Here is a 14,342-nt window from a genome sequence, read left to right on the forward strand (position 1 = left end):
GAACTTTCTATATACTACACATATTATACTGTATGGTAATCAGAATGTTAAAATTTATTCTTTCTATATCTATCTCTATTGGAATGTCATCATGCAACATACCCCAAAGTGCACCCGAATTTTAGCCGCATTTTCCCTTGTTTTCAAGACGCTCCATGTTTCTCCCTCTGGCCTTTGTGCTGTTTGTTGGTGCTTTCTTCCTCCATATTTTATGCCTACAAAATTTTTATTCTTTAAATACAAACTGGAATATCTCCTTTTTTTTTTTTTTTCTAAACCTTCCCTGTTTTTTTAACTCTAGCCTCCTAGAATTTAGGAATAAAATTCATTTTTACTATAAGTAAATCACAGTGACATTAAAGTAGAATAGAGACAACTTGAAACTGGCTATTTTTCTTTCAGTGAATAAGTCAGTTCTTAATAAGCATGAGGTTTATATTTTTTAGACACCAAGTAGAAAATGACCTAGAGTTCCCTCAGTGTGTCTTTCTTTCAAGGAGTAACTCATCAATTTTTATAAAGCTTTATGCTGATAATTGTAGGGTAGTAACTAAAATAGAATTATGAAACTCACCAGAATATTAAAGTTAATCATGCAATGTGAAGACATAATGAAGGCTGTAAAATTTGAGGGTGGTATTTTCTTTACTGTAGAAAAATTCCCAATAATCGACATCTTTGAGCTAATTAGAGGATCTCTGCAAATCTCATTACTCCAGAAGAAAAGGCAAATACTTCTGAATTTATTCTTACTCATAGGAGACTTCCTTTTGAAGTCACCATCTTTGGAGAAGTAGGTGAAACTGTTTTTCACCAGATCAGTGTAGTATAAACTTTTTTTAAAAAGTACTCTTTTCCTTTTAAATCTAAGTTCTTAGTAACAACAGCTGTTTATCTATTCTTCCAAAACTCATACAGAGGAATAGAAACTAAAACTCTCTATATATTCTTATCCTCCTGTGTGGTATAGGCCGTAAATAAATGTCTTAGTCTGGGAATATTATTCTATTACTCTCTCAAGCACTGAACATCTGTACTCTTTGGAAATGTAAATTGTGAGTAGTTGTACTTTTTCCCATGTGTTTGCCAAAAAAGAATGCATTTACAGATTTTGGATATCATCAAATAAATATTCTAGTATTTATTATTCTTTACAAATATATTATAATTTCCTAGATGATATATCTTGAAAAACTGTTTTAATTTGATAAGTAAAATGTTATATTGTTGATATTAATCTGGACAAACAAATTTACTCAGTTATATCCTAAGTTAACATATCAGAACTAAATAATGGTAATGAAAGAAGCAAATAGTGCATAAATATTATATATGGTTACCACAAGATGGTTTTCAGAATTTAAATAAAAACTCCAATTTGTCATTTTCATAATCAAACACTGAATTTAAATTAGGTCTAAATATCCTATATTTATAGCACATACTTTCTCTTATAAGGATAGACTACACACATGTGAACATGTGTTTGGTAATGGATCACTAAAGTTGATTATATAAAATTATAATCACATTATGAAAAGCCAGTTCTAATGCTACATCATCAAGTATCATCCTTCTGATAAAAAATACTCATTTTATTCTATTTGGGTTAATATCTACAGTTTCCTCTCAATGTGTTTATGCTTAACAAATGGAGCCATAGGTTTTGCATTAATTGGCAAGCACTCTTTCTGTACAGATGTTACTTGTTTTTCTTTCCTCTTTCTTTTAGAAATAAACATATCTGCGGAGGATCATTGATAAAGGAAAGTTGGATTCTTACTGCAAGACAGTGTTTCCCTTCTCGGTAAAGTGAAACCAATATTTGTTTTAAGCATTTAAAAATATGTATGGCTTCCCCCTAGATTCCCCCTAGAATGTATATTCATTTAACAGACATTCACCAGCATAGGGTGAACAAATTAATTTATTTTTATTTTAGATTTAGCTTATGAAACTGACTTAATTAATACTTATTTATGAGTACTACTTCTGTCTACCTCTTTCCACGATTAGCACTACTCTCATTTGGGAGAAAATTTTGCTAGAATTATGTTAATAATTTTTACCCTAGCCTCCTTCTTGAATTCTATATTTCTAAATAGAAATTCTTTTTCTGAATTAGCAACAAACTTCTTTCAGTCCTCACTTCTTTCTTATGTAGAGCCAGCCTCAGAATAATACTGAGAATGATTTTCAGAGTAAATTAGCCTAAGGAAAAGATAAGGAGATAGCATTTGTTAGCTTACTTCTTGATTCTCATTAAGATTATACTGATTTTGTTACTATAAATTTTCAGTTCAGTTCAGTTCAGTTCACTCAGTCGTGTCCGACTCATAAGCCAAACATATATACCTTTGAGATAAAAAGGAAAACTTGCAATAAATTATAATTCTTGTAATATGCTTTACCTGAGAATTTTTCATAAATGATCTACTCTCTAGCAAGAATAAGCAAGTTGAAAAAATAGCCATTTAGAATTTCAGCAATTTAAAGGCTCTTCTTGCTTATATGTTCTTGTAGTATTCAGAATCTTCCAATAAAAAAAATGTGTTGCTCTTTATTATACTTTGAACTTTAAATTTAGGTTATTTATCTGCCCCTGTAAGCTAATATAACAATACATATAAATAATATTGCATAATTTAAAGTTATATTTTAATTTTTTACTTAGAAACAAAGACTTGAAAGATTATGAAGCTTGGCTTGGAATTCATGATGTCCATGGGAGAGGAGACGAGAAACGCAAACAGGTTCTAAATGTTACCCAACTGGTATATGGGCCTGAAGGATCAGATCTGGTATTACTGAAGCTTGCTAGGTTAGTTCTGTTAGATAGTTTCATATTTTTAACATACACTTGAATGGTTGAAACCTTTTCTTCAACTCTGCGGTTATTCTTTCTCTCTCATGTAAACATATCATAAAGCATATGTCACATGTCATATATGTGTGTATATGCATACAGAGGCAAAGAGAGTGGCATTTTCAAATTGTTCGTATGGGAATAAATGAAACTGGGCCAACAATATGGTTATCCTGGTCTAAAACCAAGCTTAGTGAGCAATTATATGGTAACTTTTAACAGGTAAAATAATGATTTTAAAATAGCAATGACCATTTACTCTTAAATATTTTCAAATAAATATTCATTTCTCTACTACCTACTTGAAGCAAAATTGTTTATTCTTTCTAAATGAAGTATTTAAACTTTCATACTACATTTTAATATGTTTATTTTGTGCTGAATCCAGTCAAAGGTGCTTACCATCATATTTTCTTTTTTCAGGCCTGCTATTTTGGATGATTTTGTTAGTACAATTGATTTACCTAATTATGGGTGCACAATTCCTGAAAAAACCACTTGCAGTGTTTATGGCTGGGGCTACACTGGATGTAAGCTATTTTAAAAAATATAAAGCAATATCATATTTATTTTACAAAAATATTTTTAATTGTTTATTTTTTCACTTTACCCTATGCTCATTAACCATACATATTTTGCACCATTCCAGTGATCAACTCAGATGGCCTACTACGAGTAGCACATCTCTATATAATGGGGAATGAGAAATGCAGCCAATATCATCAAGGGAAGGTGACTCTGAATGAGTCTGAAATATGTGCTGGAGCTGAAAATATTGTATCAGGACCATGTGAGGTAAAAAAGGGGGATTTAAAAATAAGTAACATGTGATAGATAGCATATTTTTTCCTGTATATAATTTTTTTTCCATTTTTCTCAAATAAGAATCATTGTACATCTGCCTATCGTAAGAGAGAGGAATTGGAAAATAGAACCTTTATCATTCTTGTATATCTCTTTTAGCTAAACTGTGAACAATCCATGTTTCATTAGCAGCAAACTAAGATGCCATTCATCTCTCAAATAGCAAGAAATTAATACAGCCAAAACTCTAAGAGAAAGCTGTTCAAATTAGAAGTGTCCAACGTGCCGTTTGATACCATAGCTTGCATTTTTTAAAATGTTTTTCTAAATTTATCTCATCTTCCCAAATTGTAACTTAACTCTATTAATTTTAGTCAGAGATCCATGCTTGGTTTTAAACCTTTAAATGTGTTTTTGGTTAAGCCAGTGTGTGTGTGTGTGTGTGTGTGTGTGTGTGTGTGTGTGTGCGTGTGTGTGTTCGTGTACGCTTCTATTTTAAAAAACCAGAAGGTCAAAGTTTGTGACTTTAAGAGTTTGGACATTTTCATTTCTTAGGCAACTGTTCCTTCTACTTGGCAGTGTTCCTATCCCTATTTTACATAAACAAGCTGTTAAACTGCTATTTTAGATGTATTTTCAATTCAAGAGACAAGTTCTCCAACCCTGAGAACTCTGGAATTATAAAATACTACGTGTAGTAAAATATGGTATAAGTTCAGTAATAGTGAAATATCTTTTGAGTTTTAGGAAAATGCCCTATTTATGGAGCATAAATTTATATTGAAGTACATATGTTATGTATATATTGTTTTGAGATTTCATCTTTGAAAATAAAATAAAACATTTTTAAGTTAAAAAAAAGTTTAAATTGCTTGAAAATAATATGATTAGAAACTGATTATGTGTTTATAACCACTTTGGAATTTGGTGTTTTTTGTTCCAGTAAATCTAACATCACTAAGCCTATTATAACAAATGAAAATTTACTAGGAATATTTTTTATCTATTTGTTTATTTATTCCCCAAAGAGCTCTATAAATACAAAAATGTTGAGCTAAATCAAGTCTTTGAGATAGTTAGGAAGTTTATACTTATTCAAGTCCTACTGCCAATATTACTTTGACAACTGCTCTTCTGGATAGCCTATAATCTGGTTTATCATCTATTTACTCTTACATTCCTAACTTTAGCACTGAAAAATTTATCATATTATCACATATTTGCTATTTTTTATCTATTTACTTCAAACTGATTCAGCCACTTCTTAAAAATGCTTAATTTTTTTACATCACTGTTATTTGAAATGATAATTTAATCACCAAACCACTGAAATCTAAACGCTTGAAAAAGAGATCTCTTAAACATTTGTAGGATAGCAATAGCATCACATATAGTGAAAGTCTCTAAAAATGTAATTGACTTGAACAATTTGTATCAGTGAACACTGGTACATTAATTTAAAAACCAGATAAATTCATGTGGCAGAGTTTAATTAAGTCTTTAAAAAAATCACTGGAATATAGTTGCTTTATAATGTTGTGTTAATTTCTGCTGTACAGCAGTGTCAACCAGTTATATGTATGTGTATATATCCCCTTTTATTTTTAATTAAAAAATTAACCCCTACTCTTTATTGAATAGTTTAGTTTCTAATCGTTTGCTACTATTAGCAGAGCTATCCCTCTTGGCTCAGATGGTAAAGAATCTACCTATGTTTAAGGAGACCTGGGTTCGATCCCTGCATTGGGAAGATCCCCTGGAGGAGGACATGGCAACCCACTCCAGTATTCTTGCCTGGAGAATCCCCATGGACAGAGGAGCCTGGTGGGCTACACTCCTTGGGGTTGCAAAGAGTTGGACACGACTAAGAGACTAAGCACACAGCATAACTGATATTCCTATAGAGAAATCTTTTTGCATGTGTCTGAATCATAAGTTCTTTAAGGATAGATTCTTAACATGGAATGACAACATTAAAGCAAATTTAGATAATTTACACATTCTGTCAAATTGCCCTCAAAAGTTTATATCAATTATTCTTCTAGAAACACTATATGAAAAAGAAATCCCCTTTTCCCATTGCTAAGACTCAGTATCGAAAATTTTCAATATTTTGGTACAAATGAAGAAGTGAAAGTGTTAGTCCGACTCTTTATGACCCCATGGACTGTAGCCCTCTGTCTATGGAATTCTCCAGGCAAGAATACTGGAGTAGGTAGCCATTTCCTCTCCAGGGCATCTTCCTGATCCAGGGATCAAATCCAGAACTCCTGCATTGCAGGCAGATTCCTTACTGTCTGAGCTCCAGGGAAGCCAGTTCAAAATTTATCTCATTTTTGTTTAATCAGATTTTATTGCTCACACATTTAAGCATCTGTTCCTGTTTTCATCATACTTTCTAATTACTTTTTCATTCATTTTCAAATTTATCTGTTAAGTCATTTGTCTTTTTCAAATTGATTTGTAGGAGTTTCAAATGTTCTTTCAATCTGTGGCTTTATTTGAACATTGTTTATGATGAATTTTGGCATTCAGAAGACTTTCACTTCATTGCACTATTTTGTGTGTTATTTATTCATTTATTTTTAATTGAAGGATAATTGCCTTACAATGTTGTGGTTTCTACTGTACAACATGAATCAGCTATAAGTATACATATATCTCCACCCACCCCTCCCCATCCCACTCCTCTAGGTAATCACAGAGCGCCAAGCTAAGTTCCCTATGCTCGACAGCGGCTTCCCACTAGCTATCTCTCTTACACATGTAGGGTGTGTATGTCAACTCTGCTCTTTCAGTTTGTCCCATCCTCTCTTTCCCCTGCTGTGTCCACAAGTCCCTTCTGGACATCTGTATCAAGTCTCTTTGAATAAACTATTTTCCTTAGTATTTTATCTTCTATGTCACCCCCCCCCCTTGATTTTATCTATCATAGAATGTTTCCACTCGGATTACAGAATTAAATTTTGCAGTAGTTTAGTTTATCTCATCACTGTTGGGAGAAAATGAAGATAGTCCCAAGCATTCTTCTAGATACAAAGATGCCAAAAGTCAGTCACTACAATCCCAGGAGGCTACATGGCACAAAAAAGTGATGCAGCACATTTTAATGATGACATATAACAATGCATATAAACATAAGGTCTATATTAAAAAAATATACATGCAAATCCTTTTCTCAACCTACTCATCTTTCATCTATCACTTATGAAGACATGATTATACAACAGAGTTACCATACAAGCTTTCCACAAAGACTAAGAAGAATATAAATATAACTAACTCTGTTAACTACTAATACTAACAGTAAGTGCAGGAATATTCCTTCTTTAGGCCCAGAAAAGCAATTTCTAAACAGTAAATAGAATTATTTTACTACCTACAAGTTTTTGTTTAACTTGTTAAAATCATTTTGGGGGCAGGGTTGAGGGAAGGGAAGAAATTAGATAAAAGTTAATGTGGCTTAATCATTTAAACTGTATGATTACAGGTGAGGTTTTCTTGATACTGTATTTGTCTATAGTTTCCATTTTTTCTATATTGAACATACTCGGAACACCAGAAGAAAACCAGAATGAATATAAAATTTACTTTCTTAAAAAGCTATCAGTGGTTATGTATTAATTAGTCTGCATGGAACAAAAGCAAAAACCACTTTAAAACATGAGTGACTATTTTAGAAAAGACAAATCATTCTTAAATGATTACTACACATGATAGAACACCTTTGAACCTTTGTACTTATCTCAGTCTTGAGTTGTCTAATAGAAAGACAGCCAATGGTTTAGTACATCAATTGAATGTCTTCATATTTTAGTTGAGGTTATTCTCTTTTTTACATATATATATATATATTTGAGATATTAATTGATATATGAAGTTAATGATTTGTTAATTTTTATTTCTAAAATAATACTTTGTTGTTATTATTGCGTGTCTTCTTCCTAGGGAGATTATGGTGGCCCACTTGTTTGTGAACAACATAAAATGAGAATGGTTCTTGGTGTCATTGTTCCTGGTCGTGGCTGTGCCATTCCAAATCGTCCTGGTATTTTTGTCCGAGTGGCATATTATGCAAAATGGATACACAAAATTATATTAACGTATAAGGCACCACAGTCGTAGCTGGTATAACTGTCTGAAGCTTCCAATAACACAGGTCTCTTTTACATGAAGATTTTGGAGTACATGGAATTAAAATGTAACTTAAAAATCCTGAGACAACTACTTGAGTGTCATGTTTGTTAAGATACTCATTAATATTTATGGGCGTTTGCTGTCGTTGTCAGTGTTATTTTGTAAATGTTGAAATGAATTAAGGTACATGCAAGTGTAGTAACATATCTCCTGAAGATACTTGAATGAACTAAAAAATGCAAAGGTATAATTGCTGGATGCTAAAGATATAATGGAAAAAATCAATTAATTTCTCTCAGCTGCTTTCCAAGGTTAGTTTCATAATAATAAATAAACCATAAGTTAAACATTATTTCAACCTCACAAAAACAATTTACATCTTGTGTCCTTAAACTGTAACTCTATATTAAATTATATTACCTTTAATATGCTATACATTATAGTTCAGTCATTCCTCCTCGTCGTGTATCCTGTAATACTGGTACATATACTTTTTTACAAAAACATATACCTATATGCAAATACATGGGTACACATGTGCATACACTACAGTTCAAACGGTGGTGTATCTAATGTAATCCCTAAAGATTCCGAAATTGTATTTTATAGTTTTTCCTTAAGAAAAATATAGGAAATTTTTCTAAAGACTAGTAGGAATATTAAGGAAAAGTGCAAGATAGAAGTGACTAGATCCTCCTCCATATAATCTGCAGATGACCTCTACTCCTTGGCAATTGAGGTGTGGTCATGACACACAAAGCTAAGTAACACCTAACCTAGGTGCTTACATATATTTATTTTCCAAGTTATTTTAGATAGTTCCTAATTCTTAAAGGGAATAGGCTATTTGTTTATTAGTATTCTTTCTTTCAAATTTAGGGACACTTATTTATGCAAGGTATTTTTAGATCTTTTTTCCTAAAGTAGTTAAAAAAGTGAGAGATAACTAATTGAAATTTGAAAGTGTTTTGGTCCTTAAGATATATTTAAGGATGTTAAGTCTAAGACTTGCTGCTGTGATTGGCTTCTTTCTCATCTTCTTTAACTTAAAAACAAATATTTAAGAGGAAAATTCCCATGTCTCTAAAATTTGTAAATAGCCTTTCACCAAATTATGCATTAAAATATATAATGAAGAAAGAAATAAAAATAACTTTGTCTATCTGGAGGTCTTTTAGTCTAATAAAACTTTACAGTAAAGGAAAAAATGTAACAGGAAAGGAACTAGTTTCTCTAAACTCTGTATTCGATTATTTTTCAAAGTACAGTTAAATCTGCTGAATGAGGTATTTTATCAAAATACCTTTGTTTTATCTTAGTTAATTTTACATAGATCTTTCCTAATGCATGGGAAATTTCAGGTTTTGTATTCTGTATGATAATAACCAGACCATATTTATTACTATATTAGTCATGATTAGCTAAAGATCATGTATTTGTCAAGAAATGAGATAACAAAGAGTAATTATTATATGTTCTGAAGTTTCACAAAATATTCCTGTATAAAAATTCTTTAAAAAATAATTATTTGATTAGTTTGAATCTAGTATGTCCATTTCTCTAACTTTTGGATGATCTCAATTAAGGCCAGGGATCCAAATGACGCTCTAAAAATTGCAGAAGACACTGTTCAATCTTGAATAAAATGGTTTTAATTTTACTCAAGAACTTAGTTCAGATTATGGGCGGCAAATCCAAAATTATTTTATTTTTTGTAATAATATATGTGCTGGTATCAAGAAACAGTGAAAGTGAAGAGAAATCCACCAAGTTGCTAGTCCATATCAGTGTATCTGATTGTATTTTTCTGTCCCTTACATAATATACCATTATAATCAAACAGAAATTTCCAAGGTAAATTGTCTAGATATTAAAGTATTTTTCAGTTTCTCTTGCTAAATGACAAAATTTTATTGTCACATATTAATGATATTTGTAAAACACTTACTAAATTGCAATTCTTTTAAATACTCACATTTAAAAATATTTCTTTTATGTCTTTTCCTCTAAATTTCCACTGAGGGATAGAGATGACATAGATAACAAAATGAAGCTAACTTTATAGACATTTTGAACTCAGAGTTTTCCATTTTATTAAAGGATAAAACAAGACCACCAATAACTATCAGACATGTGTAAAAAGCAGTCCTTTCTTTGGGAGTTTCCTTTTTATAGGAGATTGATGGAATAGATACAAAAGCAAGATGAACAAGACCCATGTTATTTTAGGTGGTGCAATGGGGAATAACCGTGTCATTTTTCTCTGGTGAAAAATACTATTTCCTGGGCATTCTTTTTTCTTAATAAAAAATAAAAAATCCAATTTATGGAAAAATCCATTTCATTTGAGTCATGGAAAAAAGAATCTTTAAATTAGAAGTTTTCAATGATATTTTTATTTTGGCTGTTTGAATAATGGTTATGTGCTGTTATAATTGTGGACATTTTCTTATGTCTACCAGGAATAGTAATGTAAAATTAAAATATTTGTCATAATGCCTCTGCCGTGCAGAAGGAATGATAATCCTTTTGTGTACTTCTTTAATTTTATTGTAAAATGTGTAATGACTGTTACCTATCTGCTGTGGGCAGGTCCTCAGTAAAATGGTTTATATTGAGTGAATCTCTAGTATTAACAGGCTCTTGCTTGCTATCTAAGTGTTTCAAACTATGGGAAATGTGAGACACTGTAGGGCAAGAAAAATAACAATAATGACATGTGATAACAAAATTATATTTCACTTATTCCTGTGAATATTTCTTGTTGGTACCAATGGTACTGTAGAAAGTGAATGTTATAGCCACAACATTCTCTTGAAAAAAACACTGTCAAGAAATAAGAAATTGCTGTCAGGAATTTTCTTGCTTTTTCTAAACATTTATAAAAAAATACTGGCTTTGCAATATAGGGATCATGCAGTGAAGAATTTTAATAAACTCACACTAAAAATATTTTAAATTGACATAAGTCCAAAAAAGAACTACTTTCAATCAATTATATCCCATATTTATAGACAAACTCATTTGAGAAATGAAGTTAATTTGAATGAGATATAATCTTTATGTGAATAAATTATGTTTCATAATAAAATCCTAAAGAACTTATCTTTCAATATTCAACTGAATTTTGAACTAAGAATTTGCTAATATAAAAAAAGTTAAAATTCTCTAGACCCTATAAATATTGACAGTGTGATTTTCAGTAGGTTCACTTCCATTTGCACAGAAAGTTTCTGTCTTTAGGAAACTGAAAATGGAATACTGTGGATGTTATTACTGTTTGTCTTGTATGTAAATAGGAAATAGATAAGCTGCCTATTGAGTGGTATAGCTGGATGCTTACCCAAAGGGGAACACTGTGGTTATGACATGTATATAAATTTTCTGTAGTTAATAAAGTTGTTATTTTTATAACCATGCTTATTATTATTAATAAAATATTTTATCAAAATGCTCTCCTCATTTTAGTTATATAAGTGGACATATTTGAATCTGCTCTGGGGTTAATGCAGAAAACAAACAACAGTGATCTCATTGACAGCAATTATAGATGCTTAATTGCAAGAAAGATCATATAACTTGTGTATAGAACTAAGACAAAAGCTTTTATTCTGTTACAACTTCTATCTATGGTAATATCAGTGATCTTCAGTAAACTGTAAATTTCTATGGACTTCAATTTCTTCCACTGCAAAATATAATTATTCATTCTTCATATTTGCTAGAGTGATGCCATGATACAAGTTGTCATGAATGATCGTCTGAATTCCTTTACCATGTTACTATGTATTACAAAGGGTATTATAAGTCAATTAATCACTTTAGAATTTATCTTCAATGTACACATTAAATTCAGAATAAATAGGAATCAAATTCACTCTTTTCATTTAAATTGGAGGCAAAATGGGAAGAACTAATTATCAGTTGATCTAACCAAAAAGAGTTCTATAACACCACTGACTATTTCAAGTTATATTATACTATCTCTCCCTCAAAAAGGTTGCTCTACCAATTTTTCTGGCATAAATACCCATCTCAAGTGATGATTAATATATCTAATTTTAGAGCCCATTATAAAATATTTAATCTTTTTAATGGTTATGATCCAAGTAGAATATATGTATTCACTCATTTGTGGTGTCAATAAGAACATTTCAACGGTATATATTGTTAATATTTCTAATTTTTTAAATTTTTTCTCACTCTTTTCTAAAATTCCATTTCATCCTAAACCTATATTGTGTTATTTTAAGTAGAATAGTCCAGGAAAGCTCCTTTGAGAGATGGTATTATAATAGGATACTCAGTGAAGTGAGAGAGCAAGTGAGAAAGTTGTGATAATATCTGGGGTCTGAGAAGGAAAACTTGGATTTTGCTGGCTTCTTAATATAATGTATTTATTTACTCTTACAAATTATAATGCTTTAATTAGTCACCACTTGTCAGTGTCCTGAATAGAATCACCTTGGTTTGCAGTTCCTCAGTGTTTTAATCCAGGAGTTTTATTTCCATTCTATTCCATTAGAACTTCCCCGGGTGGCTCAGATGGTAAAGCATCTGCCTACAATGCGGGAGATCCAGGTTCAATCCCTGGGTTGGGAAGATGCTCTGGAGAAGGTAGTGGCAACCCACTCCAGTATTCTTGCCTGGAAAATCCATGGATGGAGTAGCGTGGTCGGTGCAAAGAGTCGGACATGACTGAGCGACTTCACTTTCTTTCTTTCATTCCATTATTACCGTGCACAGGCACCATCCTTAATCTACACAGCCCTAGACGTGCTTTCCATATCATTTCACCAAGTTACACCACTTTCATGTATAACTTATATTAAAAGTCTTATTTTAGCCAGTACAAATTTTTCTTTTGGCTCATGAATTTGCAAATATCTCAATTGCATGTATTTTTTGAGAAAGCTATTTTTAAAAGTATTAATAACTTTAAGATAAAACTATATTTAAGGTAATTGGGAAACATTTTATAGTACTATGAAGAACGGGCTTCCCAGGTGGCTCAGTGAGTAAAGAACCCGCCTACAATGCAGGAGACGCAGGAGATGTGGGTTCAGTGGCAGGCTACAATCCATAGGATCCCAGAGTCGGGCACGACTGAAGCGACTTGAGCATGCACGCACAAACGCACTCTGAAGAGCAAGTTTGTTTTTTTTTTCTTCCTCATGGTGTCTTTATCTGGTCACAGAATGACTTCAGATGTGTTCCTTCCCTTTCAATTTTTGGGAATAATTTAAGCAGGGTAAGTGTTAACTGTTGGAATGTTTGGTAGACTTCACCAGCGAAGCCATCTTGTCTTAGACTTTTCTTTGTTCAGATGTTGATTTTTATTACTGATTCATAGTCATTACTGGTAACTGATCTGTACATATTTTCTATTTCTTCCTGATTCAGTCTTGTGAGATTGTCTGTTTCTCTGAATTTATCCATTTTTTTAGGTTGTGCATTTTGGGGGGCATATGATTGTTCATAGTAATCTCTTACTGTTTGTATTTCTGTGGTATTTATGGTAACTTTTCCTTTTTTATTTCTGATTTTATTGATTTGGAAAAATCATTATGTTTCTCTTCATGAATCTTGTTATTCATTGTCCAGTCGCTGAGTTGGGTCCGACTCTTTGCGACCCCATGTACTGCAGCACTCCAGGCTTCCTTGTCCTTCACTGTCTCCTGGAGTTCGCTGAAACTAATGTCCACTGAGTCAGTGATGCCATCCAACCATCTTATTCTCTGTCAACACCTTCACTTCCTGCCCTCAGTTTTCCCAGGATCATGGTTTCTTCAAATGAGTCAGCTCTTCCCATCAGGTGGCCAAAGTACTGGAGCTTCAGCATCAGTCTTTCCAAAGAATATTCAGAGTTTATTTCCTTTAGGATTGATTGGTTTGATATCCTTGCTGTCCAAGGGACTCTTAAGAGTCTTCTCCAGAACCACAGTTTGAAAACAATTCTCCGGCACTCAGCCCTCTTTATAGTCCAACGTTCACATCCATACATGACTATTGGAAAAACCATAGCTTTGACTATATGGACCTTTGTTGGCAAAGTGATGTCTCTGCTTTTAATATGCTATCTAGGTTTGACACAGCTTTTCTTCCAAAGCACAAGCATCTTTTAATTTTGTGGCTGTAGTCACCATTTGCAGTGATTTTGGAGCCCAAGGAAATAAAATGTCACTGTTTCCACTTTGCCCCCATCTATTTGCCATGAAGTGAAGTGATGAAGCTAGCTGAAGATGTATCAGTTTTATTTAACTTTTCAAACAACCAGCTCTTAGCTTCATTGACTTTTTCTATTATTTCTTGTTGTGTTGTTTTCAAGTAATTTATTATTTTTTTTCAAAGGGTAATTGCTTTACAGAATTTTGCTGTTTCCTGTCAGACCTCCACATGCATCAGCCATAAGTATACATATATCCCCTCCCTTTTGAACCTCCCTCCCATCTCCCTCCCATCCCACCCCTCTAGGTTGATACTGAGCCCCTGTTTGAGGTTCCTGAGCCATGGGCTATCTGTGCTACATATGGTA

General features: G+C 32.2%; 1 protein-coding gene across 3 annotated transcripts in view; it reads left to right on the forward strand.

The window, feature by feature from the left end:
* Nucleotides 1–11,243, forward strand: part of HGF (hepatocyte growth factor) — an 86,795-nt gene extending 75,552 nt beyond the window's left edge. For all 3 annotated transcript variants that reach the window (XM_068973363.1, XM_068973365.1, XM_068973364.1), the window contains 5 exons: nt 1,733–1,807; nt 2,675–2,821; nt 3,290–3,396; nt 3,516–3,661; nt 7,619–11,243. In XM_068973363.1, the coding sequence (XP_068829464.1) occupies nt 1,733–1,807; nt 2,675–2,821; nt 3,290–3,396; nt 3,516–3,661; nt 7,619–7,795 (652 nt within the window). In that variant the 3' untranslated portion in view covers nt 7,796–11,243. The remainder of the gene's footprint in view (nt 1–1,732; nt 1,808–2,674; nt 2,822–3,289; nt 3,397–3,515; nt 3,662–7,618) is intronic.
* Nucleotides 11,244–14,342: the final 3,099 nt, after the last annotated feature.

This window comes from Capricornis sumatraensis, chromosome 5 (genome assembly GCF_032405125.1).
Source record: "Capricornis sumatraensis isolate serow.1 chromosome 5, serow.2, whole genome shotgun sequence".
Taxonomy (NCBI): domain Eukaryota; kingdom Metazoa; phylum Chordata; class Mammalia; order Artiodactyla; family Bovidae; genus Capricornis; species Capricornis sumatraensis.